This window comes from Pteronotus mesoamericanus, unplaced genomic scaffold (assembly GCF_021234165.1).
Source record: "Pteronotus mesoamericanus isolate MK-2021 breed Mesoamerican mustached bat unplaced genomic scaffold, CSHL_Meso_final contig_20, whole genome shotgun sequence".
Lineage (NCBI taxonomy): Eukaryota > Metazoa > Chordata > Mammalia > Chiroptera > Mormoopidae > Pteronotus > Pteronotus mesoamericanus.
This window is the reverse complement of record NW_026555085.1, coordinates 11,381,643-11,407,395: the sequence shown is the minus strand read 5'-3', so window position 1 is coordinate 11,407,395 and position 25,753 is coordinate 11,381,643. Positions and strand designations below refer to the sequence as shown.

At 57.1% G+C, this 25,753-nt stretch overlaps 1 protein-coding gene across 5 annotated transcripts in view; it reads right to left on the bottom strand.

Moving 5' to 3' along the window:
• Positions 1 to 1,670: 1,670 nt before the first annotated feature.
• FOXP4 (forkhead box P4) overlaps positions 1,671 to 25,753 on the bottom strand; it is a 52,094-nt gene continuing 28,011 nt past the window's right edge. For 2 of the 5 annotated variants that reach the window (XM_054569343.1, XM_054569344.1), the window contains exons 3-17: positions 22,582 to 22,677; positions 16,248 to 16,370; positions 15,591 to 15,677; positions 13,830 to 13,977; positions 13,474 to 13,687; positions 13,106 to 13,210; positions 12,281 to 12,368; positions 11,187 to 11,270; positions 10,871 to 11,078; positions 10,713 to 10,789; positions 9,861 to 9,962; positions 6,170 to 6,291; positions 4,796 to 4,862; positions 4,046 to 4,215; positions 1,671 to 3,591 (exon numbers count right to left, since the gene is read on the bottom strand). In XM_054569343.1, coding sequence (XP_054425318.1) covers positions 3,444 to 3,591; positions 4,046 to 4,215; positions 4,796 to 4,862; positions 6,170 to 6,291; positions 9,861 to 9,962; positions 10,713 to 10,789; positions 10,871 to 11,078; positions 11,187 to 11,270; positions 12,281 to 12,368; positions 13,106 to 13,210; positions 13,474 to 13,687; positions 13,830 to 13,977; positions 15,591 to 15,677; positions 16,248 to 16,370; positions 22,582 to 22,677 — 1,839 coding nt within the window. In that variant the 3' untranslated portion in view covers positions 1,671 to 3,443. The remainder of the gene's footprint in view (positions 3,592 to 4,045; positions 4,216 to 4,795; positions 4,863 to 6,169; positions 6,292 to 9,860; positions 9,963 to 10,712; positions 10,790 to 10,870; positions 11,079 to 11,186; positions 11,271 to 12,280; positions 12,369 to 13,105; positions 13,211 to 13,473; positions 13,688 to 13,829; positions 13,978 to 15,590; positions 15,678 to 16,247; positions 16,371 to 22,581; positions 22,678 to 25,753) is intronic. The other 3 variants (XM_054569346.1, XM_054569345.1, XM_054569347.1) reach the window with 3 other exon arrangements.

Genomic DNA, 25,753 nt, shown 5'->3' with positions numbered 1-25,753 from the left:
CTTCTGGATGCTCTGGAGCTTTCTAGAGGGCTAGTGGGTCCCGGAGGAGAGAAGTGGCCAAAGTGAAGTCATAATTGTTTGTACTGAATTGTAGGGCACGCCATTGTGCAGATTACATGCAGCTAGTTGTGTGTACAGGGCCTGGCAGCCTCCACGGAGAGCAGGGAGGGGCAGAGTACAATGCCCAGCTCCTTTTATAAAAGTGCTACTTTTTCATAGTGTTTGGTGGGCTGGCCGGCAGGCAGGGGTGGGGGACTCTGAGACTCCAGGCTGAGCTCCTTGGCCTGACCCAGCCAGGACATCAGAAACGCCCTAAGCAAGGACAGGGAACTCATTCCAGGCTCTAGCCAGTGTCTAGAGGAGCAGGGCCAGGGAGGAGGCAGAGGGTGGGTAAGAGAGAGGAGGAGAGTGTGAGAGGGACCGAAGAAAACAGCTGATGGCGGAAAGCGCAAGGCAGGTCTGGGACAGTGTCGTAAAGACTCAAGCTCCAGATCCTTCCTCCCCTTTCCTAGCCCACTTCACCCCAAGTCTGGCCTTTGAAAAGTTCTATCAGTTTGGTGATTTGTGGGAAGGGCGAATGCTTCCAGTTACGCTTTTTCAGCACCCTTCCCTCTCCCGCCTCACCTCCCCCCAAGTACAGCTGACCCTTGAGTTATAGGTTTGAACTCCACTTACAGGTGGTTGTTTTTCAGCACTGTTGGCCCTCTTTATGCATCTGTGGATTCACCCAAACTTCCATGCAGAGGGCCGACTGAATGCATTGTGGTGGTGGAGGTCCCTATCACTATATATAAGGGACTTAAGCATCTTTGGATTTGAGTGCTCATGGGGAGTCCGGGAACCAAGGCCCATGGATACCCAGGGATGACTGCAGTTTTGGGAGAGTCAAAAGTTATACATGGATTTTTAACTGCACGGACGTCAGAGCTACTAACCCCCATGTTTTTCAAGGGTCACCGGTACACACAATTCTTTCGGGGCCCTGCCTAAGGATAGAGGCCTGAGAGGCCCTACTCTACGAGGTGTCAGGACTCACCTTTGGTTTCAACAGCTCGGACTGATTCTTCCTTTTCTTCTGGCCCCCAACTGTCCAGGTCCCCTTTACAAGGTCAGAATTCCGACTCTGAGCCGCCGGTACTGACACTGCATCCACGGGCATCCACCAGCAGCCCCACTCTGGCCGCTTGATGCCGCCCACACACGCACACGTGCCCCTATGCAGGCAGCCCCCATGAGGACATGGGGGGTAGGCCCAGGGCAGCTGGGTGGCCGTCTCCAAGGGCAGTGGGCCAGGTAAAGGTGTCCCGCAGCAGGACTCCCCCCTGAAAACACCCTGACAGGAGGCTGTATTTCAAACCGGGGAAGGGACTGGGGCAAGTTGTGACTTTGGGAGAAAAGAATGATGGAGCCATCTGGCTTGAAAGGAAACACCAGAGAATGCCCAGCTGGTGTGTGGAAGGGGGGACCAGAGAAGGAGGGGAACTGAGTATCGGCTGTAAGCCTGGTGGCTGACCGGTACCCGGCGCACAAGCCCACTCACGAACTTGCAGAAAGCGCTCCTGTAGGACCCCCCCACCGGCCAGCTGGTGCCTCCTGCCCCCAGCTCCCCGAAGCAGAGAAACTTTCCACTTTAATGCTCTCCCCCCTCACCTGGTGACACACACAGGGCCCGGTGTATAGAGGACGTTTAATATTTCTGTGCTGGTCAAACAAAACACAGGTGGGGAGTACACAGGGGAGGGGGCGGAGGGCCCCCTGCCTCTTGGGAAGGGTGGCTTGTGAAGGGACGTATGTGGGGGTTTCTTGGGAAATAGTCCAAGGAGTCTTCTCAGCAAAGGGGCCTAGCCCAGGGTGTCATGAGCATCCAACACACCCAGTCCTTGGCCTCAAGTCGGGATCCCCCATAGGGGGTCTGTGGAGAGTCTCACTTTTTTCCAGCTCCTTTGCTGGAATCCACACTCCCAGCGTGATGGGGGACTTGGTCCTAGAGAGGGGTCTGGAGAACCCCCAGGAAGCAGCCCAGAGTTGGGACTAGGGCTCATGTGCCCACTGCCCGCGGGGGTGGCAGGGCTGAGGGCAGCCCACCTCCTTCCCCTGCCTTCTTTCCTTCTCCCAGGCTGGGCAAGAGCAGAGTGGAGGTGAGCGGGGCCCCCAGCCCCGACTGAGTCCCAGGGTCCTCAGGGTGGGGTGGAGAAGGGGTGAAGAGAGAGGGATCTTGGCCACCAACAGACACTGTAAACTTTGGTTTAAAACAATAACTTAAGTGGAGGGAAGGCTTCCAGCCTGGGGCCGGGGTAGGGAGCAGGAGGACCAGGGGGTGTAGGAGGCGACGAAGGAAAAAGCCAACAAAAAGTTTTGGTTTTTGCTTCCGGCATAAGAAAGGTCTTTGGTCATCTGTTTAACTGGGGGCAGGGGGCAGGAAAGGGGTGCTAAGGAAAGGGGAGGGAAGACTGCAATAGGGGACCTATAGGCTGGGGGCGGGAGTGACCTGGTGGGTCACAGCAGCCACCAAAGGAATCCCACCTGCTCCTCAAGCCCAGTGTCATCTGGCCTTTCCCCCACGACAGAGGCGGGATGTTTCCGGCAGTCCGGGTACCACCTCTGCCCCAACTCTAGCCTCAAGGGTGGCTGGGCTCCCTTCCGCGGCCCCACCTCCAGGAGCCTGCCTGGCACGGACCTCTCTGGGGGAGGTGGCACGGGGCCTCTTCCTATGCTCCCTGGACTGCGGGGCAGCTGCAGGGACATCCAGCAAATGGGTGGAGGCCAAGTTCCACCTGGGCCCCACCTCAGGTCAGGAGGAGGAGCTAGAGCCAGGGGCCCCTGCTCCAAAGGGACTCCACAGGGCACACAACTCGTGCGACCCCAGCTGCGGCTTTTGCGTGGGCACAGCTGAGGGGCTGGGTTCTTCCGGGGATGGTTGGAAACTCGAGTTCCCCCACCCAGGCCAGGGCAGGGGTAGGAGTTAAGGGTGGAGAATTTTTTCTTCACAGTATGGAAAAGAAGGTGAGAGGGAGCACAGATTGGGGAAGTGGGGGGCCTCTGGCTAGAAAAAACTGCCAGAGCTAGGTGCGAGGGGCCCTGGGTCTGAGAGGGGTGGCTTAGCCCCGCCTGCGGGTCTCCACAGCGCTGAGGGGCCCTGTAGGGAGAGCTGGTGGGGGAGGAGGGCCCTGCTGCTGCTGCTGGTGGCGGGGAGGGTTTGAAGAGGGGTCTGGGCCCCCCCATGTCCTCTGCTGGTCCCAGACCAGGGGTTCTGTTTCCCCTTGGGGGCGGGACTGTCCCTGCCCCAAGCGTCTGTCAGTCAGGTCACATTGGGAGTTGCTGGCCAGTCCCCCCATCTGAGTCCCGGAAGTGCCTTGAGGTTTGGGCGGGGCTGTGGAGTGGGGGTAGGTGGGGCCTGGGTTCCAGGAGGGGTCTCACCCCTGCCCTGCCTGCCCCTGAGGCCCTTAGGAGAGGTCCTCTCCAGGCAGCTCCTCCTCCAGGTCCCTGTCTTCTGCGGGCCCTGCGGTGCTGGGGTTGGAGGGCCCCAGGGAGGGTCCGGGCCTTCGGTCTTCCTCTGCCTCCGCAGGCTCCTCTTTCACCTGCACCTGGTGGCTGTGACAGATGGGATCATGTGGACACCTTGGTGACCTTACCCTGCTCTCCTTGAAAACTCATCCAGAACTCTGGGGCACAGCAAGGTGTCCACAACTCCCTCCCCAGGACTTTATCATCCCTGAGCCACTGGGGCCTGATGTCTTAAGTCTGATGGATCTTCCCCAGGACTCTCATCAAAGGGAAGGGGAGAGGAGAGAATAAGGGAGAGAGGAGAGAGAAGGAAGAGGGGAAAAGAGGAGAGAGAGAGAGGGATGGGTGGGGGGGAATAAAGGGACCTGGAGGAAGGAGGGGAAGGAGAGGAGGGCCCACAAGAAAGGAGAGAGGCCGCTTTCTTGGGAGGAGAGGCACAGTGGAGGCGGTAAGATGCAATCCCACCTGCAGTAGAAGAAGGCTCTCCCTCCCTGACATCTGCCGGCAGGCGCTGGGGGTGGGGTCCATGCCTTGCGCTCACCTGTACTGGGGTGGGGAGAGGCGAGGCGGGCTGCTGCTGCCATTGCTGGGGAGCGGCTCCCCGGGGGCACCCACGTCGTCGTGGCTGAGGGGCAGCAGGCTGCTGGTGGAGCCAGGGTTCAGCATGCCAGGGCTGTTGAGGATGGGGAAGCTGCTCTCGGCCAGGGCAGCCTGGGGGGCACAGGGCAGGCTCTGTCAGTGGGCTGCACCCGGTCAGGTTATGCCCCTTCCCCACCCCGACAGGGCCTCCCAAGTGTCTGTGTGTCTGTGAGCTGGCCCCAGTGGGAGATCTATTTGGCAGCACCCCCAGGCCAGACTCGGCCTTCAGAATACCACACACTTGCCAAGGCCAGAGCTCTGACCCTGACCTCCTCCCTCCCAGCTTTCCTGGGAATCTGGGCCTCCCTCAGCCCCTTTCCAGGAGACAGAGGACTTCCAGACTGCCAGCCAGGGAAGGAGGCCCTGTGGATGATGCCACCGTCCCTGCTCTCTGCCCTGCCTTGCTCTACCAGACGGAGCCTTGAAAGCAGACGTTCTCCCCGCTGCAGCTGAGGTGGGGCAGAGGGTCAGGGTTCTGGCCACCCAGAGTAGTCAATTCCCTTCTTTTCTTCCTCCTCCCCTCCTAAAGATGGGTCCTCTGCAGGGAGGGTGGGAGAGGGTCTCTCTACAGACCAGTGTGTGTTGAAGAAAAATTGAGGGGGCAGGAGGTTGCGGGGGAGCCGTTGGTGGGGTCTAGGAAGGGCCCAGTCACCTGGTAGCTGGCATTAAGTGCTCCGTAACTGAGACCGGAGATCATGTTCTTCACCAGGGTGGGGCTCCTGGAGGAGAGAGAAGGGAGAGTGTGGTTCGTTCATTCACTTACTACGCATTCACCTTAACCCTGACTAAGGGCCTGCTTTGTGCCAGGGACTGTCCCATTCATTATCCTGGGGCGGCCAGAGCAGGCTGGCCACTTGGCTGAGCCTGTGTGCACCCCACCTTACTCAGTCCCCACACTGACGCAGCACAGCAGGTACTGCCAGCCTCCTGCCCAGGTGAGGTGCTGGGGTTTAAGGGGCTCTGGAATGTGTCTCAGGACTGGAAAGTGGGAGCAGGGACCCCTCCCAATGTCTGTCTTCACATCGTGCCGCCCTAGCACCTTTTCTCTAGATTTTCCAGTGTTTGGCAAGGTTCAAGATATAATCTTGACAGTCCAGTATTTGTCAAATTCTGGCGTTCTCGTTATCCTGAATTTTGGGACATCTAGTAAGTCAAGCGCTCAGTCACCATGTGCTCCATACCTAAGGCTTTCCTACACAGGAAGGTATTGGGCAGTTGGGTCAGGGAAAAACAATGGCTCAACGCTGTGTGTTTTCCACAATGGTTACCCCCAGCTGACTGGGTGTCTCAGGGGTCACACAGCTGGTGAGAAAGTAGTTTGAACCCAGGTCTCCTGATTCTAAGTTGGTAGTGAGACCTCGAGATACCAGGTGTGCCTGGGCCTCCAGGCCAAGAGCACAGATAGAGGGCAGCCCCTGTGGGGGTGTCTGGAGTAGGGAGAAGGCCTCTGGTGCTGGAAGAGAAGGCCAAAGGGGAGGTTTTGGCTCTCCCCCAGGTTCCTCAGTTTCCACTGAAAATGCTGTGCGGTTAAACAGATCACAAAAGATAGAAAGTCAGAGGCTTGGCTCTGCCATTAGTGTGCTGTGTGACCTCCCTCCAGCCCCTTGTCCTCTCTGGGCCTCCTCTCCTGTAAAGTGAAGGGCTGGGCCCGGGGACCTCTGACGTTGACTCCTCCTATGACAAGATGAGGGCGAGCGGCTCTGGGGATGGCAGCCCCCTCACCAACAGCCAGAGTGGCGAGCGTGTGCCCAGCTCCAGCCACGGATACTTGGGGCCTGTCTCCTTCTAGTGAAACATATCCCTCGGCTCCTTCCCTCAGTCAGAAGAAGGAAGGGTAGAATAAGACATAAACGTCCTCTCTCTAATCATCCGTCATTTCCCAATTCCAGTCTCCCCTGAGCTCCTGCACCCCTTTTCTCCCGACCTTACCCTCAGAGTGGGAAGGATTTGGTGCACTGGAGAGGCAAGGTGGTGACCTGGCCTACGCCCTGGTGGGTACACCCTGCCCAGGTCTGGGCCCACATACCCCGTCATCTTTGGTGGTCTCCGCTTCTGATACTCCCGCTCGTCCACGGTCCACACGGCGCCCTTGACATTCTCCACACGCACAAAGCACTTGTGCAGGCTGAGGTTGTGCCGCACGGCGTTCTGGGGGTGCAGTGATGAGGGGCAGGTGCTCAGAGACAGCGGCTGGGCCCCGCGTCTGCTTAGGTGAACACACCTTGTCCCCTCTTCCCTGGCCCAGGGACTAGCAGGGGAGGAGCCAGGCAAGAAAACCTGGCCATAGGGGATAGAAGGCCCCTCCCCCACCTTTGGAGTCTGGGGCTCCCACTGTGTTCCCCTGACAGCTCATTTCATTATCTGCCCCTCTTCTTCCCACCAACTTCTGGAAAACTCTGTCTACCAACTAAATGATATGTGGTTAGTAATTCTTTGTTTTTCCGTTATCATTAATCAGACACGTAGCTGTTACTTGGGGCTTCCGATTGTCAAGAGGTCACACTCAGGCCTGGACACCTCAGTGAGCCTGGGACACCTTATCTCAGGTGCCCAGAGAATTTCCACTAAGTTTTTAAAGTTTTGGGAATAAGTCAGACCTCTCACTGTAGCTGTTCTCCACCCTGGGAGTGGGAGAGCCATGGCTTGGAGCTGCGCCTCAGAACAGAAAGCCTACTGACAGCATGGGGTACACAGAGGAGGCCTAATACATACTTGCTGAAATAAACTGGAGAAAGGAGAGCGTGGGTGTAGTAGCTATAAGGCAGGAGGAGGAGAGAAAAGAGGAAAAGTCACCTTGCCGCCCCCACCTCCTTCTGGCAGGGTATCTTCTAGAATTGAGGCCATCTGGTTTGTAGGACACTTGGGTGAAGGTGGGGGTGCTTGGCCCAATTCCCTGCCCTCTCCACCCCCCAGCCCTGGGAGCCTAGGCTAGGGCCCTAATCCACCCACTTCCCCGACTCCCCTCACCCCACCCCTCATCGTGTCCCTCAGCCCTGTCCCTACCTCCTTCTCTCTCAGCTTCATCCCCCCCAGCCGTCCCTGTCCCTGTTACCTGTCCTCCCTCACCCCCCTCCTTGTCCCCATCTTGTCTCCTCTTTACATTTCTAAATGGGGAAGAAAGCAGGCAGGGCGGGCAGCCTGTGCCCCTGGAGATCCCCTCTCCCTCTCCTCCTTCCAACTCTTGCCACTTGCAACTGGCCCGATTTCATTACCAATTTTAATTTGCCTCTAATTAAATCCTGTGTATTTTTCCGACTCGCTTGCTAATCCACGAGGGAGGCGGGTGGCTGGAGTGGAATCTCTTGGAGCGATAATTACAAAGGGCCTAATCACGCCGGGGCTCCTGCCTCGGAATAAATTTGCCCGCATTACGGGGCTCCGATCCTCCGCTTTGCAAATGAGAATGACCCCAATTTCCGAGGATGGCCTCACCGGGGCTTTTTTCCCTCATTTCGAAGCCTGATTCGTGATGAGAGACTAATTCGTTACGCTGAAACATTAACGGCAATTTAAGGGGTCTGGCGGGGGCTGCGTAAACAAAAGGACGGGCCCACAACATGGGCCCTGGAAGGGGACCGACACAGGGGGAGGGCTAGAGAGGACCATCAGCTTGGCAGATGGCAGCTCCGTCTCTGGATGAACGGCAGCTGGCCTAGCCGACATTGGCTCCCCGACCCCTCTGCCCTGGTCTGAAGTGGAGAGCATCTCAGGGCGGGGGCCAGAGGGGCAAAGGAGGAAGGAGGAAAGGAAGCTGAAATAGTTGAAAAGAGGGACCTCAAGGGGAGATAGATGGGTGGAAAGTAGAGGTTGGAGGGAAAGACTCGGGTATAGACAGGGTACATTTCCCAAGTAATATGAACGAAGGTGCAAAACTCCCGAAGGTCAAAGTGGACCCTCAAGCTGAGACGCAGTCTGCTGTGCCCCAGGAGCTGGAAGCAGCAGCAGAGCACTGCTAGCTGGGAAGGTCACCCACCCCGCCATTCAGCCAGCTTCCTGTTGGAACTTAGGCTGGGTGAGAGGAGGTGGAGGTGAAGACTCTAGAGCAAGAGACACACCACTGAGATGACCAAAGCTGAGCAACCAGTGGAAGGTGGCGTGAAAGGCCAGGGACATTGGGCTTCGGGGGAGGGTGGCTCCATGACAATCATCAGGTGTTTAAGGAAGCCACCTAAATGAGTTTCCCCTGATTTAAGAAGCGATAGTCAAAATTGCAGTGAGGTGCGATAGTCAAAATTGCAGTGAGGTGGTGCAGTTAAGAGAGAAAAGGAAACGGAGGGTGGGTGGATGAGTGGTACGCTGCCCACAAGGAAGAGACTGTCTTATGGAAGCAAGGCTCCACACTGTCACCCCTAAAGGCAAAGGATTAATATGCAATGTTAAGGTAAACATTAGATAGCAATTGTAATGATTCATACAGACCCCTATCACTTACAAAACCTAATATCCAACTGGCCTGAAGGTTGGAGACTGCCCCAGAGGGCCCGGGAAAGGCCCTGATGGCTCAGAGAGAGGGCAGGACTGTGGTTGGCAGGAAATGACATCACTGGCAGCCAATCAGAGTAGCTGTCCCAGCCTCAGAGCTTCTTACACAAGCTTTGGAAATTGGGCCTGGGGAGAGGGAAGATCATGGAGCAGTCTCTCCTGCTGTACTTAGCACACTCCTAAGCACGGAATGCTGGGCCCTGTGCAGACCCCACCCAGTCCTGGGCACTGGTGGCCTTAGTGACAGTAGAAACCTAGTGGGATGGGGTGGGGGGAGGTAGCCTGTTTAACGGCAGTTTCTGCACTGGCCAGCAGGGGGACCCAAGAACCAGGCATCCAAGTAAGGTTCTGAGAAGGGGACTCCTCAGGTGTCTAAACTTCCCCCTAGGGCTCAACACTTCCCTCTCCTCCTCACCCCCGACCCCTCCCAATTTAGATGACTTTCCCAGACTGCTGCAAAGACCCTAATCTTCTCACCCATCAGACACACACACACACACACACACACACACACACACGCACACACGCGCATAGACACACAGACCATCTTGGCCATAGAGAAACAAATGGCTTAGCAGCTCGGCCCACATCTCAGTGTCCTAGTTTTCTAGGGTCCCTCCCTTGCCTGCCTCTGGTCCCCCAGGAAAACTCTTATGGGCTGAAGGTGTTGAAATGACTAATTGGATGGAGACAATTATCTTCCTGCAGCCGTTGGCAGAGTTGGGGAGTGTGTGTGACTGCCTGTGTTTGTGCCCCAGTGTATACAGTCTATGGATCTCAGTTTATCCTGAGGCCGGCATCCCCCACCCCACTCCATCCTCAGCTTCAGAGCACGTGCCTTCAGTCAAGGTATCCAGACCCTGCGGGCCTCTTGTGAATGTAACCCAGGCTTCCCTACCAGGCTCAGGCATTACTGACTCCTGGGGCCCTAATTCATGGGGCTGGACTCTTTGGGGCCCACAGGGAAGCACTCTTCTACAGAAGAGGAGGATTTCTTCCCAGAAAGCAGGCAGAACAAGGTTAGATTGGGGGGGGAGCCATTAAGAGGCAGTTAGAGAACATTCCATGGCCCCTGAAGAGGTAGAGGTGGAGAGAGATGCGCAGCCTGAGCTCTGGAGGGACCATTTCAGAAAGATTGCCTCTTTGAAGGTGCTGTTAGGCGTGCTTAGTCTCAAAGGGAGCTGCTGTCCAAAGGTAACGGGGGCCCCGGGCCAGGTGAGAGGGGCATGCCTCACCTTCCAGGTGGCAGTGTTTCTCCGGAAATAGGCGAACATCCTGGTGAACCAGTTATAGATCTCATTCAGGGTCAGCTGCCTGTCGGGGGTTTCCAGAATGGCCTGTGGGCAAGGAAGAAGCAAAGGCACCCTCAGTCTGGGCCCCAAAGGGTCCCAGGCTTGTGTACTCTCCCCCAGGATCCCTCTCTTCTGCCTGGCTGCTAACTTCCCCCGAGAGCAGAGGGGACTGGCTGCAGAAGCCTGTGAGTAAGGACTGGTGATGCTCACGGGGCCTGAGCAGCATAGGCTGGTTACAGCCCAGCCACAAGGGAGCACAAGCCTCAAGAGCTATGCACGCGTGCAAGGGGCACATGAATTTCTCTGGAGAGAAAAGAGCTCCAAGGGCCAGTGCCCTGGAGTGGGGACAAAAGCAGTATTCTTGGGAGAAATATCTAGGGGGCGGGGGCTGTTTCAAATTTATTATGATTTTGGTAAGAGGGTACCCTCTGAGATGGGGGGTGTGTGTGTATGTATGTGGGGGTGTGTACACGAGCGCGCACGCGAGAGAGGGGAAGCTGAGTAAAAGTGACCACAGGTCTATCAGAAAATGGTCTCATGGGAGTGCGTGCACATGGAAATGAGAGAATGAATACAGTAGATGTGAGTGGCAAAAAAAAGTGTGTGCTCCCAGAGCCGACGGTCACGCAGCCAACTGAAGCCTGTATCAGAGACCCGCTGCTGAGAAGGGTGAGCAGGAGGTACAGCCCTGAGAAGGACAGCTACGTCCCCTGGCCCAGGATCCTCCTGGAGGCTGGAACCCAGAGGCAGCCAGTGTGCCATTCCCCGCCCTCTCCGGCTGCCTTCCATGCTCACCTGGCGGATGAGGGAGGCGTAGGTGAAGGGGGGCCTGACATCCGCGTTCTTGTAGAACTCATGATTCTGGGCCAGCTCTGGAGGAGACAGGCAGAGGATAAGGCAGCCATTTGGGGGGCCCAGCTTGGGGGGGAACATGCCCCTCCTGCAGCCCTTACCTGAGGAGATGGGGGAGCAGAACTTGTCGCTGCTCCTCCTGCGGGCGGGCCCCCCGCTGTGCAGGGAGGCAGAACCCAGGCCTGGAGGCCTTAGAGGAGTGACGGGGGCAGCCGCTGAGGTGGGGGGGTGCACGAGGCCATCTGGGAAGGAGTCTGCTGCAGAGACCGTCACCTTGGAGAATGAGGAGGAGCCGGGGGCTGGGTTCAGCTGTGAGCAATGGGGAAGGTGCTGAGACCAGCCTGGAGGATGGGGTCCAGAGGGGCCAGGGAGCTGTGGAGGGGTTGTGGGAGGACTGCAGGGATGGGAGTCACTCACTGGCTGGCTGAAGGGCTTGGGCTCGGAGGGCCGCATGTGCAGATGGGCCATCATGGCTTGCAGCCGCTCGCTCTCCTTGGCCAGCTGTGGAGAGGCAGAGAGGCTGGAGGTGAGCAGGGCCTGTGCCTGGGGGCGGCCACATCTTTCTCCTCTGTATCCCACCAGGCGCCCCAGGAAACCCTTATTCCCACCACCACACGCCTCCAAGCCTCAGCATCCCAGCTCCCTCTGTCCCCTCACACCCTCAAGGCCCGGACAGGGGTCGCCTGCTCCATGAAGCCTTCCTCGCTTCTCCTCCAGACTGCGTGTCCCGGGCTCCAGTTCATCAACAGTCGGAGGAGGCCCGCTTCCTAACAGCACATGCCTTTTCTCCCTAACAAGGGCAGAGGCTGTGGCTGAACAACACCCAAGTCCAGTGGCACTTGTGTGTGAGAGGGTCCTCATGAACTGAATGGAGACACAGGAATGGATGAATGATTCATTCACCCCATTCATAAATTCAATAGATCTTTCACAACTAGCATCTCACGGCAGGGGCCTCTGCTAGGTGCCAGAGGGAAATGGTAAATATTGATTGGCTCCCGGACGGTCTGTCCTGAGGAGCCTCCTGAGTACTCCCGTGTTACAGAGCTCAGACTCCGGAGCCAGGCTGCCTCTGTTCTTTCCCAGCTGTGCCACCTGCTAGCTGGGTGACCAGAGGCAAATTGCTTCACCTTCCCCTGTTCCTGTTTTCTGTAAAATGGAGATTACAATAGTACCCACCACACAAGATTGTGTAGAGGATTCCCTGAGTTATACAGGTACAGTATTTAGGACAGGACAAAATAAGTTCTCAGTGTGTTAGCTATAAATACTACTATTGTTTCTATCAGCATGAGTCTCTTTTCTGGACCTCCCAGCAGAGACAACCCTGATCCTGTTTTAACTTTTGGAATCCAGCTAACCACGGCAATGAGGCCTTGGAAAATAAGATGCTGGCTCTGACCATATGACCCTTCCATAAGACTCCCCCAAACCCCTCCTGGAAAGTCAGTGCTGTGGGTGGGGCAGGGGCTGGTGCCCCCGTCCACGTCCCTCTGCAGCTTCGGCCACACCTGGATCTCCAGCTGCTGCACCACCTGCATCTGCACCCGGCACTGGGCCGTGCTCCGGTCGTCCAGGGCGTGCTCTGTGTTGAGGTGTCTTCAGGGACAAGAGGGGGCAGAGGAGAGAGAGTTGGCCCTGGGTTTCCTTCCATCACCACCCTCCCACCCGCCCTCTAAGCCTGCCCACAGCCTGGGAAGCAGACAGACCAAGAGATACAAAGAAGGGAAAGGGATGGGCAAAAAATGGGGCAAAGGAGGAAGCTGCCTTCTCCTCACCCTCCTTTGATGTCTTTGCTAAAATCCCAGCTACAGAGAGATCTAATTGCAAATGAACTAATTAAGTAAACCTCTGACGAAGCGTGAAAACAATTTGTTTGACCCTGATGCTGCAAGGGTCCGGGAGACAGCGGAGTTAATCAGTCAGTGACAGAGCCTGGCACGGCTGTGGCAGCTGGCCGCCTGCTGCCAGCCGCCTGTCTGCCTCCCGCCCTGCCTGTCCACCGGCCAGGCCTGTCACTAGGCCATCACTCATGGGGGCTGAGGCTGAGGGGAGGACAGGGTAGGGAGTCCTCTCCTTGTCCTCACACCCCCACCCTGCTGGGCTGTGCAGCCTGGGGACAGGGTGGGGAGGCGGGTAGAAGTGATGGGGAGATAATCAGGGCAGAGAAGCAGCCAGGTTCCCCTGAAAGAGGACAGCTAGTGGCTGAAGGCCCAAGAAGGGACAAGTTAGATGGCAGGCTAGAGGGTGGCGGGGGGTGGGGTGGGGGGGTGAGGGACCCAGTGGAAAGGCTTCTTGGGGGGAGGGGTACGGCTAGGGGGAAAGGTGACACCTACTTGATAAACTGGCCCAGGTCTTCACACAGGGTCTCACAGCCAGGCCACTTGCACTCTCCATGTCCATAGAGGGGGTGGGAACTGGGGGTCTCCTCATGGGAGGAGCTAGAAGGGACAGAGGTGGTGGTCAGGGACCCTGCAGACACCTGCTGCCCAGCCCCAGCTCCCCTGCTGGCAACATTTCCGTCCCTAACACAAGTTTCCCACAGACATATCTCAATTTTGTGTACCCTGGGACAGGGGTAGGTTTCCAGGTCCCTGAGTTCTACCTCACGCACCCAGCCCCCACTGCGTATACCGCCCCTAGAGGCCCAGGTGTGCCCTTGGGCAGGTCTGCAGCGCCCCCTTCTTAGCCTGGGCCCCCGTACCTGTCTCTCCGAGGTGTGAGCACAGTGGGCTGTCCATTGGGCAAAGTGTGGTGGGAGAGTGGAGGTGAGACTTTGGGGGGGGCAGCAAACGAGGTAGCGGTGGCGGCTGTGCCAGTGAGGTCCAGCCCCTCCTGCTTGACACTGTCCTCGGCGGGCTGTCCAGGGGCACCCTCGCCCTTCCATAGCTGGGGCAGGTCTGTGGGGCACACAGCTGCTGTGGGAGAGAGAGGGGAGAGGCTGGCAGGGCTTCAGGAAAATAGGGACCTTCCCATCTCATCCCTGGGAGTAGGGGATACCAGCCCTTGGGTACAGTGAAGGCTGTGGGGCTGGGCCAAGGGGGTGGGTAAGCCACTCACCTTGCGGAAGCGTCTGGAGGGGCCCCGAGGCTTGGTTGGGCTGCAGGCTGACCAGCCCCTGTCTCTGCAGGTTGAGCAGGTGCTGTTGCTGCAGCTGTTGCATTTGCAGGAGCTGCTGCTGGAAGGCCAGCTGCTTGTTCCCCAGTGCCTGGTGGGGAGCCCGAGGGGGTGGGCAGAGAGGGGTGCCATCAGCCTCAGGTGCACCATCAGGCGCCCACCCTGCGGCCACCCCCTCCCAGGGCCTCTCAGCCCCCGGAGCTGTGGGTGCAGTGTCTGAAGCTGCGGCTTCTCTGCTCCCGGCCCAGCTTCCATAGGGCTGCATACCTCCTCACAGTAAACACACGCACACACGCACTCACGCACGCACGCGCGCGTGCGCGCGCAAATACACAGCCAGACCCAGACGCGCAGCACGATGCCTCCCTGCTCCTGCCTCCCTGCTCCTGCCTCCCTCCTCCTGCCGCTTAGCGCCTGCTCCAGCTTCCCGAACCGCAGCTGTGCACGCCTGGTTGGGGGGGGAGGCGCGCTCTCATCACAATGATCGATGAGCCTGTCAGACTCCAGGGGCCACTGCCGCCCGGAGGCACCCTTCCCACATGCCCGGGGTGCCCCCCTTCTGCCTGAGGAGGGGGCCTTCTCCCCTCCAGCTCCTCTCTTGCTTCTTAGATACAGAGAATCACAAAGTCTGATGGGACTTTAAAAGATCAGCATCAGCTGGTCATTAGGACCCAGGATCCGTACTGCAGAGGGGCACTCTCACACTTGTTCACACCCTCGCTCTAGCTCTCGCTCTAGCTCTCCCACTCTCTAGGTCTGCTCCCCCCCCCTCAAGATTCAGTTCTTTACACAGGCAGTGACAAGCCAGCAGTCTGCAAGTCTTTTCCGAGCCTGCCCTGGGTGCTTGGGAGGCAGGGATGTTTCTACCTGCCTACCTGCCTGCCCTGGGGCCAGGGGCTGGCTGGTCAATAAACGCAGCCTAGAGATAATGCAGAGAATGCAGCAATTACTAGGCCCTTGAGGGGGGAGGCTGAAGCCTTGGGGAATAACTGGGTGTCAGCAGGGCAGCCTTCCGGGAAGAGGCAGCTCAGAACTTGGTTGTGGTTTGCACAGCAGGAGGGAGGCACATGTCTGGGATGGGGGTGGGGAGTTCGGGGTGGGGTGGGGTGGGGTGGGGAACAGCAGGGCCTGGTATGGAAGCTCAGGAGGCACTGTGGCCCAGATGGGGCAGCAGATGTAGGCTGGGAGTTAGTTCTCTGGAGAGGGCCAGGCCAAATACTACAAGAAGGGACAGAAGTTGGGCCAGGGACAGAAGTTGGGGCAGGACTAGGGCGTGGGGGGGCAAGTGGTTTGCTGAGTAACTAAAAGATTCTCAGGATCAGAGTGGAGGACTGAAGTGCTGGCTCACTAAGAGACAAGTGGGCAGGAAGAGGGCATGACAGCGAGGCAGGTGGTCATGAGTGTGGACCATGTGACACCACATACACGTGTCTGTACGCATGTGCAGAGACGACACACAGCTCTGTCTTCCTGCTCTTGTTAACCCAACAGCATAAGGCAAGCAGAGGACTGAGTGCGGATGAGAGGAGATGGAGAAATCTGAGCCCCTTTCCCTGTCTTCCCCATGCTCCCTGGTCCCCTCCCTCAGGCTTTTCCTGACTTTTCCACTACGCCCACCAAGCAATTCTCTGAGACTCCCAGCCTCTGGCCAGGAGAGGGCTGGGACTGTAGGTGATGGTGCGGGGCCCTGCCTGAGCCCCTTACCTCTTTGGGTGGCTGCTTCCCAGCCTGCTGTTGGGTGAGGAGCTGCAAGTGGAGCTGCTCTTGCTGCTTCTTGTAATATTCCTGCAGCTGGGTGGGGAGGAAGGGGTGGGAATGGGTTATCACAGGCAGCGGACTGCTGACCCCCGAGCAACCCCAGCCCTGGGGTGACCCAGCTCCTGGAGGCCGGGGTGGGGAGCCTTATTGAGGCAGTGGGACAAACAGCCTGGCAGGGAGATTTCTGCTGAGAGAGGTTTGGTAAATGGAGAAGGGAAAAGGAGGCTTCATCCCATACCACCCCGTATTCCCTGACTCTTGGGTGGGTCCCCTGAATAAGTCAAGGTGCTAGGACTCAGGATGTTCCAGTACTTTGCTCTGTCCTGGGGTTCTGGAGATGGGGGGGCAGGGGGGGCCCTAGCACCAGGGAGGGAGTGCAAAGGGGAGCGGGGCGCTGCTGTGGGAGAGGCCTGACTTCTGATCTCCCCCAACTGCCCTGGAGGAATGCAGATCAGTCGGGGGTGAGCACTCTCTCTGGTTCCTGCTGCTCAGCGATGTTGGTAGTAAGCAAGGCAGTGATGTTGGTAGTAAGCAGGGCGGGGGAGGTGGGAGGCCAGTCCTCCTCCCCCGCCCCCTTCTCAGCTGCCCTGGGGCCAGACTCACCTGCTGGAGCATGAGCGCTTGTTGCTGCTGAAGCAAGGCCTGCAGCTGTGGGGGCGACAGGATTTGTTGCATCTGTTGGGGGGTAAGCATCTGCGGCGACATCATGGCCACCGACACCGGCACCTGTGGGATTTGGCCCTGTTAGCTTTCTCTCCTAGACCTCATCCCGGGGAGGGCATGCACCCAAGGCCCCACCCACAGGATGGCAGGCAGAGTGGCTCCACAGTGAGACTGCCTGGGTTCCAGTCTGGCTCTGCCACCTACTGCTGGGTGTTGTTGGACAAGTGACTTGTTCCCTGCTTTCTTGTGAAACAGAAGCAGCAACAGTGCCTACGTCTTAAGGTTTTCAGGAAGACTAATGAGGTAATACCTAGAATAAAGCCTGGCATACAGCAGGTACTCATGAAGGCTGCCTATTTTGGGGGACATGCTACCTCAGGCGCAGGAGGATTAGGCTCTAGTGACACACCAGTTGGTAAAACCTGTATGATGGGAGGGCAGCTGCTAGCCATTCCCAACTCTTGCTCTGTCTCTTTTGGGACACTGGGAGGTGGGCCTGACCCAGAGGGACACCTGTAGCCATGGGAAGGATTCAAACAGTGGGCCACATGGCAAGAGCCCTGGACTTTGGCTCTGCTCACATACGCGTCATGCTCCAGCACGGCTGTCTAGAGGGCACACACAGAGCCAGAGAGCTCTTTCAGGGGGGAGGGGGGGCATGGGTGTGTGTTGGGGTGTGTGTGTATCTCTTCAGCAGTGTGGAAAGAACCCCAGGCAAGGAGTTAGGGGCAGGCTTCTACCCCTATTCCTGCACTGACCCTGCTGTGTGACAGTCACTTGCCCTCTCTGGAGTGTCAGTTTCCTCAACTGTCAAACAGGGGTTGGATGACAACAGATGATTCCTTCCAGCTGGAACATGCAGGTTTCTCAAAGTATAGCAGCTTTCTGTCCTCTGCCGTGGGTTACGCCTCTACAGGAGGCCCAGAGAATCTAGCTCCAGGCAAAAGGTGCAGGCAAGAGCAGTAACATCACTCTTTTCCCAGCCCTCCCTCCCTCTGAAACCCTGAGGCTTGTGGAGTCACAGCCAGGGAGGCCCAAGATGCAACACTGTCTTAATGCCGTTTAGCAGGATAGGTACCCTAATGGGGATCCCTGTCACCCCCATGGCGCTGAAAATGCACAAGGCTCTTCTCTAATCTCCTCCTCACTTCCAGGCCCTAGCAGTGCCCAGCACACAGCAAGTACTAACTGCTTGCTCCCCTGAACTGAAATACCTCCCCCAGCAGATGCAGGCCCCTCTGCCAGCCCTAGGGTAGGAAGGGAGGGGTACAGAGTGGCCCAGTCAGGGAAGAGTGTCCTGCAGGGACTTGTCTTGAGCAACTTGTTTCAGGTTAGGTCCCCAGGGGACTCACGGTCCCTCTCGCCTCCCCCCCTCCCAAATCCCATGGGTGGGGCAACGGAGGAGGAGTGAGTTCCTTCTGGGATCCCTGGCAGGGGCAGGACTCAGTCTCAAGCCACCAATTAGGGAATCCCCAAGCAGAGGAGCAGCCAGAGAGATGCGGTGAATCCTCCAGGGACCTAGGAAGATTCACTGCCCCAAGTTCTTCTTGCCCCATAACCAGTGGTTGAGCCCAGCCCCGGGTTTTCCTCCAGCCTCTCTACACACATCCCTGGAGGGGCACCACCTGGCTCTTTAGGCAGGGACACCCGGCAGGAAGGCAGGCTCCAAGGGGCCTCGACCAGGGAGCCTTAAGCGGCAGGGCTGTGATTGAAGCCCAGGTCTGTGTACTCCATGGTTCCTGGTGTTTTCATATCCCACACTGCCTGCCCCACCCTGAAGCAGGTCTTGATGAGCATTATGGAGGGTATAGTAGAAACTGAACCATCCAGGGGGCTTAAGGCTGGACAGGGCTGGAGATCCCAAAGGCCAATCTCCGTCTTCACACAGTATTAGAGGAGACTCTGGAAAGCTAGCCTGCGGGGCGTCCTGGTCCTCACTCTTGGGGGGGCCCAGCGGAGGGGGCAGACAGTGGCCCAGACCCACTCCCCTTGCAGAGCCAGCCCCTGTGTAACTGCTGGGCTGCTCACCTGTCCTTTCTTTCCTCCTTCCCCAGGGGCACCCAGCATGGTGGCACTGAGCTCAGAGCCCTAGATTTCTGAGTTAGGCGACCTGCGCTTTTGTCTCTGACACTGACTATTCTTTGCAACCACCAAGCCTCACTTTCTGCATCCTCTAATTGGGATTTGGAACACCTGCCCACGCTGCCTCACAGAGCTACACAGGAGGCTGTGGTTGGCTGTGGATTATGTGCCAGGCACTTGGTTGAGCCCTAATGAGTATGACCTCCCTGAATCTTCATAGCAACCCTGGGAGGAGGGTATCATTATCATCATTGTGACCATTTTACAGATGAGAAAACTGAGGCCTGAGGAAGTTAAACCGCCTGCTCTGCCTTAAAGGGACAAGGGGAGAAGGGGGAAGTGAAAGTGATTTCTATGTTACTAAATTTTGGACAACTGTAAAGACAACTACTTTTTAAAAACATTCTGAATTTTCCTTTCCGCCCCTCTTCTCTGGTCTCTGCCTGTCCCTCTCCCCTCTCTGTTACTGCACCTTAGGTACTCACGGGGCCCCAGAGGGCACTGGGTGGCAAGGGTCACTCAGGACAAGAGCAATGGGCCTCCCATTCTCATCACAGCAAGAGCTGCGCCAGAGGTGGACTTGGCCCACAGCAGGGGGGACTGAGACCAGACACCCCAGCTCTTTCCAGGCACCAGGAGTGAGTCACTGTGAGTGGCATGCAAGAAAGGATGTGGCACTTCCTTCCTTGGGGCTTTCCTGCATGAGGCAGGGGAATGGAAGAGATGACCTTGGAAGGCCTCCGCGGCCTCAGCCGTTTCTGCCACGTGGCGGAGCTGCTGGCTAGAGAGGCGGCTGCAGATAGACGGGGACAGACTATCTTCTGTGTCCTTGTCTCTAAGGTAGTCGAGGAGGGTCAAGAGAGGTCAGCAAGGTGGCTGCCACATACTGATCTCCTGAGCTGGCTGACCCGTCCACCTCTTCTCCCACCCCCTGGGGTTTTGAGCACGGAGCTGGAGCTCTCCTGGTGTCCTCACTGACCCCTCGCCAGGCCAGGGTATGTCAGGGTGGGCACCATGAGCTAGTCAGCTCAGCAAAGCTGGTGAGTCACCATCTGGAGAGTGGCCAGGGCAGCTACACGCTTACTAAAGCCCTGGCAGTGTGTGCTCTGGGCTGCCTGCCGCCCCTCCCCCAGGGCCCCTGCTCAGGCCTGGACCCCTCGACCCGCTACGCTTACAGTGCGCTAGACTGATGGCATGATGGGGAGGAAGCACATTTGGGAGCTCAGAGTTGGGATGGATGCAATCTGGTGCCAATCAAGGACCCAAACTCAAACTCTGAAGTACGGGGCCAGGGGTCCCTGGGTGATTTTGGATACTAGGCCAGAGCTTAGTTTAGATTAAATTCTCTTGCATATGACCAGAAGAAGTCCTCAGACTAGGTCTGGGCTGAATGTGCAATGAAAAAAGATCATGGTGGGACACTCGGAAGAACTTCTAGAAATGCCAGGAGAGTAAGCCTCAGGGGGCTAGAAGATGAGACAAAGGTGGGCAGAGCTAAGGGCCTGGCCTTAGACAAACATCTGCCCAAACTCCCAGCGGCCTGTGCTACTTCCCTGCCTGGCGTCCGGACCTGGGCACAAGCCAGGCAATCTCGAGGCTGGAAGTGGAGACCTGCATGGTTTTAGGAACTCATCTGCAGCTGGCTCTAGGAGAGGGCTAGTGACCGTGGCTGCAAGGAGAGTGGGGGCAGGAAACCCCACCGTGAGCTCGGGAGTGGGACAGTGTCCTGTGGGGGCCCCTGGGGAAGGGCTGCTATCGACCTCCCTTCATTACCGTTCCACTCAAACTCCACATCAACAAAATGCGCGTTCCCACTCGCTCTCCCCTGCTGCCCCACCAGCCTTGAGCTCACAGGAAAGCTATTTCTAGGCCCTGTACCTGACTTGGGAACAGAAGCCCCATCTCCTTAGAGACTGTGAACTTGAAAGGCAAGGAAGGTATCAGGGCTGGAGGAGAAGAAGGACCAATAGTCAGGGCTCCAGGCTCCTGGGGAAGTTCGGACGTCCCTGAGCCAAGAATCATCCAGCAAGGGCTGTGTCCCCAAGGACTGCTAGTGTTTACTAGTGCGCTAAGCGCATGGCAGTAACAGTATAGGCACTGAAATGTGAGGTCTGGGCCTAGTCGTTTGGGTTCAAATCCTGGCTCTGCCACTTATCAGCTATGTGACTTTGGACAGGTAACAACCTCTCTGGGCCTCAGTTTCATCTTCAAGATGAGGTCAATCACAACACCTACCTCATGGGTTGTGAGGATAAATGAGATGATACTTATAAAGCACTTAGTGTCTGCCGCAGGGTAAGCACTCTGTAAATGTCAGTTGTTAGTTTAGGGAGTATTGAGTAAGGACTTGTTGAGTAAACGAACCAAGCAATCATTAGGAGTGAGGGGGCAAGAAGACAGGAGGCCTAATATCTGTCCCTCTGACCAAAACCTCTGCCTCTCATTCCAGGGCATCCAGGGAGCTTTCTCAATCTAGGAGAGGGGGTCTCCCAAGGAAAATTCCACAGCCTCCCTTCCTTTCTCATCATTCAGCTCTCCTACCCCTCCTAGCCAGCTGCAAAGCACTTCCTGTGCCTGACCTCAGTCCCTCCAATTCTCATCAAACTCCTCCTTTCTCACCTTGGGTCGGCTGGCCCTTTCTGGGTTGGGGAATATTCCTGTGCCCCAGCCTGCTTGTCCCTGTTCTTAGAAGGGAGTACTAGGCTGGGCCCAGGGTAGGGAGAATCAAGAACAGCAGCCTGGCCCTGGCTGGGTAGTTTAGTTGGTTAGTGTTGTCTGGATATGTCAAGATTGTGGGTTCGATCCCCAGTCAGGGCACATACAAGCAACCAATGACTGCATAAATAAGTGAAACAAATTGATGTTTCTCTCTCTGTCACTCTCAAATCAATACATTAAAAAGAACAGTAGCCTGAAGGTCACTTCAGACCCAGGGAGTATGTGTGTGTGTGTGGCGGGGGGCGGGGGAGTGGGAGGGTGTCCCTAATTCTAAGAGACCTAGTCCAGACATCACATGGGCCTGAGAACTTTCTCTTCTTACTACCACTGGCTTTCTAGATTGTGTCCGTTCCTCCCCAGCCCAGGTCAGTACCTTTCTTTGCTCAACTCCTCCCTTTTGGGGGCTGTATCATTAGGTTCAAGACTTTTAAAACAGGGCTACAGCTAAGGCCCCACAACTGTTGGGTACCTTGAACTTTTTCAAAGCACTTTCTGAACGTAAGCTTGCTTCACATAAGACCCAGTCCTGGGTCCTTCTCTGGGCACCCTGCACCCTCTGCCCTGCCTTCCTCCCCACTTCCCTCCCTCTCCTTCAGCACCCTGCCCCCCAGACTCCAGAGCTCTAGCTCAGGATTGTGTTCAGCTTTCCTCCCTTAGATAAACTTCCTTTCAAAGCCCCGCTTAATCCTCTCCCCAATTCCAAGCCTCCCCCGCTGCTGTGGGAAGGGGTAGGGGGAGCGAGGAAGCTTGGCTGCTGCGCTGAGGGGGAGGAGCCTGGGCTGCCCCAGTTGTGACCCACCCCGACTCAGACAGCGATTCTCCCAAGTTCTTTGTGACACAAAAGGTAAACAGAAGGCCTGGCTTACCCCCGCCCACCCCCCACAGACCTCCCTTCCCCCAGCCAGCCAGATGGGCTAGCTGGCTGGGGGAAGGGAGAGGGGAAAAAAGGGCAGATTGTGCAAAGGAAAACAAAAGAGACAGAGAGACACCAAGAGACAGGAAACACGGGGAGACCGAGAGAACTGGTGGGTGAGAGACAAGGGGGGGGGGGGGAGACAAGGTGACCTCAGCAACTGGCAGAGCCAGGGAAGGGAGTAGAGAGAGACAGGCCGAGTGACCACACCTGGATGAAGAGCCAGAAACCTGAGAAGTAACCCTGAGGCCAAGGAAGAGGAAGCCTGCAGAGAGGGGCAGGGACAGAGAGATCTGAGTGCAGGTTCAAACTCAGAGACACAGAGGCCAAGCAGAGGAAGGCCCGGTGGTCAGGTGGAGATGAGAGAAAGTCCAAGTCCGTCGTCGTCCCCTGCCCCGCCCCCCGGCCCAGCACTTCGCTCTGGACAGCTGGCCAGAGCAAGTCTCCAACTGGCCCTTCCTCTCCTTTGTTCTGCCAAGCCCACCCTCTGACCTGGCCCCAGCCTGCCCAGGCCAGCCCAGGCCAGCCCAGCCCAGCCCAGAGGGGTGGTGTTCTCCTCACCTGTACTGCTGAGGCTGACTGCTTGCTGTCATTGTTCCCAGGGGAGCTCAGGCCTGAGGCCTGCTGTAGCAGGAACTGCCGGGCTACCTGGAGAGCCTGCAAGACAGGGTGAGTCGCTGTGCCTGCCCCAGCAGCTGGGGCCTGCAAGTCAGTGCAGCCAGTGTGGAGTGGGGATTCAGGCAGAGTTTGGGGTAGTAAAGGGGACGAGGTCAGGGTACAGCGGAAGGTTTTGGGGCTGCGTGAGAGGCTCATGGAGTCCAGTTGGGCCTGGAATAAATATAAAGATAGGAGTCACTGAGGAATCAGAGCCTGTAGGGACTCACTCTGGAACCTGGTGCGGTTTGCTGCCCTCGTGGGGGCAGCAAATTGGAAGGGTCCCTGGTCCAACAAGGGGATGGACTCAGCATTAATCATAGGTACTGTTTGTTGAGCACCTACTATGTGTCAGGCACTTTACAGGTATCTGGGAAGAAAAACTATTCTCTTTCCTTTAAGTTCTTCTGCCTGGACTAATAATCAAACTAACACAAGGTAGATTAGCAGGAAAAAAACATTAAACTTTAGTAACACATATACTCCCCGTACACATGGGAGACCCAGGAACACAGTAACTGGCTGTTACCTGAAAGACCTCCTTCAGCTAAAGACAAGATGACACGGGGGTGGAGAGTCAGTCTGGAACGGTTACCAGGAGAAGCACAATGCGTAGGGGAAGGTCCTTGTGTCTTCTCTACTGACAGTGAGCCAGGGCTGGTGGGGTGAGGGGAGCACCCTTACAGATGGAGGGGCCCCTCGCAAATGCAAATGTCCTTTACAAAGGGTACATGCTACTTGGTTTTCAGAGCTTTTCCTGGGTCTGCTGTTTGCTAAAATTAACCAGCCTAAAATAATCAATATCCCGAAGTGGCATATTTTGGGGTGGCAAACTGCTCCCCTTCACAGGCAGGATCTCATCTAATTCTCTCCTGTGAGGCAGGTATTAATAGCCCTATTATGCAGATGAGGAAACAGTCTCCAGAAGGTTAAGAAATTTGCCCAAGATCACACAGCGGGTGTCAGAGCCAGGACTGGAGCCCAGGGGGCCCGGCTCCAAGGCCACCTGCCTGGTAGGTCTACTAGGCAGTGGCTAAGTAACTAAGGGAGTGAATGCTACCTCCTTAGCCCCTCATGCCTGGTAGCTTAGGCCCTGGTGGGGCTAAGGGAGTAGCACTGACTTGAAATCAAAGCGTCCAGCTTGGCGGGATGGATGGGGGCTCAAGGTCTGCACACAGTGGGGCTTTCTGAGTTCAGGGGGTCGAGGTGCAGGGCCTCCTGGCACTAGGGGAATTCAGTCAGGTCCTGACAGGGGTGTGTGAAGTATCCGTGAGTTATACTAATTGCAGCGGTAGGCTCTTGGAGGCCATGGTGGCTGGAACGCACTCTGAGTCAGTAAAGTCTCATGAGAGGGAAGGGTATGGCATTTGCAGGCGGACAACAGTTCGGGCCAGACAGTGAGCCTGGGACATGGATGGATGGGTTGTAAGGGAGGCCAGGCAGGACAGTGAGGGGACAGGGAGGCCCAGGAAGTTCTTCGTAAGGTCAGCTAGGCCCTGCATCCCCCACTCTGGGGTCAGTGGGGGCTTAGACGCGAGGGATGTAGGGATCTGTCCCAAATCCACAGTCCAGGAGCACAAAACCTGTCTGCCTCCAGATTTCTCAGAGACCCAGGGAGCCAGAGCGGTTTGTCCAGGCCTTTGGACTTGGGGTTCCAGCAGCTGGCAGGCCTGGGTTTGAACGCCAGTGTCACTACCAGCGGTGTGACCTTGGACAAGTTGTTCCATTTCTGTGTTTCGGTCTTCTGATCTTCAAAACTGGGACACTACCCATCTCTGAAATACTAGGGGAATTACGATACCAATGCTTTCACTTTGTTGGCACTGGTGAAGTGTCTGTCCCTTCCCTTCTTGTAAATCTCCCTCAGTTCTCTCTCCCTCCTTCAGCCTCTCCCAACACAGCGTGGTGCCCAAGGCACCTATTCGATGACACGTGACCACCTGTGGCTCACTCACCTCTGTCCACACACACACACCTGTCTGTCCTCACATGGACTTCTACTCTCCTACCCCACCACAAGCACTGTCAGACAAGACGCTGTAAGGTGGAATTCAGACGCACTCATCCACACTGGCTCTTCAGCAAGCACTTCTGGAGCTCCTGCTGTGTACCCCCCCCCCAACACACCCCCCACCCCACCCCCACTCCTTTGAGCAGCTAAGCCTCCCCTGAGACTGAAATCCAGTTTACCTTAGGATGGTATCTAAATACACAGTGGTGTGTCTGTGGGGACTTATGTCCCAGCAAACCTGGGGTTCAGACAGGTGTGCTCCTTAGCATCCCCCCAGATAGGACTGGAGTTCAGACCCTGCGGACCTGAGGGTCCCCGTCAGCCTCTCCCACTACTGCCCCCAACACAACTCGATTTTCTGCCCCTAGGAACGATTAGGTCTCCTGACCCGCTGGGCCATTTGACTCCTCTGCAGTGTGCGGGTCTCTGCGCTTGGTATGCCCTTCAGGACCCAGTTAGACTGCCACCTCGCCCGGAGGCCTTCCCAGACTTCCCCAGGCCGAGGGGCCCTTCTCTGGGCTCGGGCACCCGGTGCTCCCCTGTTCTGTCTCATGCCCTGAACCTCACATGAGGATTAGTGGCCTGGGGTTTCTTCTTTTTAAGAGTCACTTCAGAAAGTGTAAGCCTGACCCTGGCTCTCAGAGGCTGTGGAAAGGGGGTGCCGGGCAGAGAGGGATGGGGAGAGAGGGGGTGGGGAGAGAGGGAGGTGGCCAGGAGATCATCAGGAAGGAGCCCCTGCTTCCGGCCTCCCTTGCTTTTAGTGACCCCTCCAGGTCTAACGATGCAGGTAGGACAAATGCTCTTTGTCCTCCAAGGTGGAGGAGGGCACAGGGGTCAAGGGGCAAGGTGTGGGGGAGTGGCTCAGAGGAGCTGGTCAGCCCCGGCAAGCAGGAGGGGACACCGGTCAGTGCGGGGAGAGGAAGCACCAGCCCCCCGGTGGGGAGAGGGGGCAGCAGGGAGGTTTGCAGGGGCAGTCAGGGGAGCCCCCTCCCCATGGGGAGAGAGGCTGGGGAGTTGGATTTACTCCCCACTACCTCCCTTACTTTGTGGTCTCCCGGAGCATGAAAT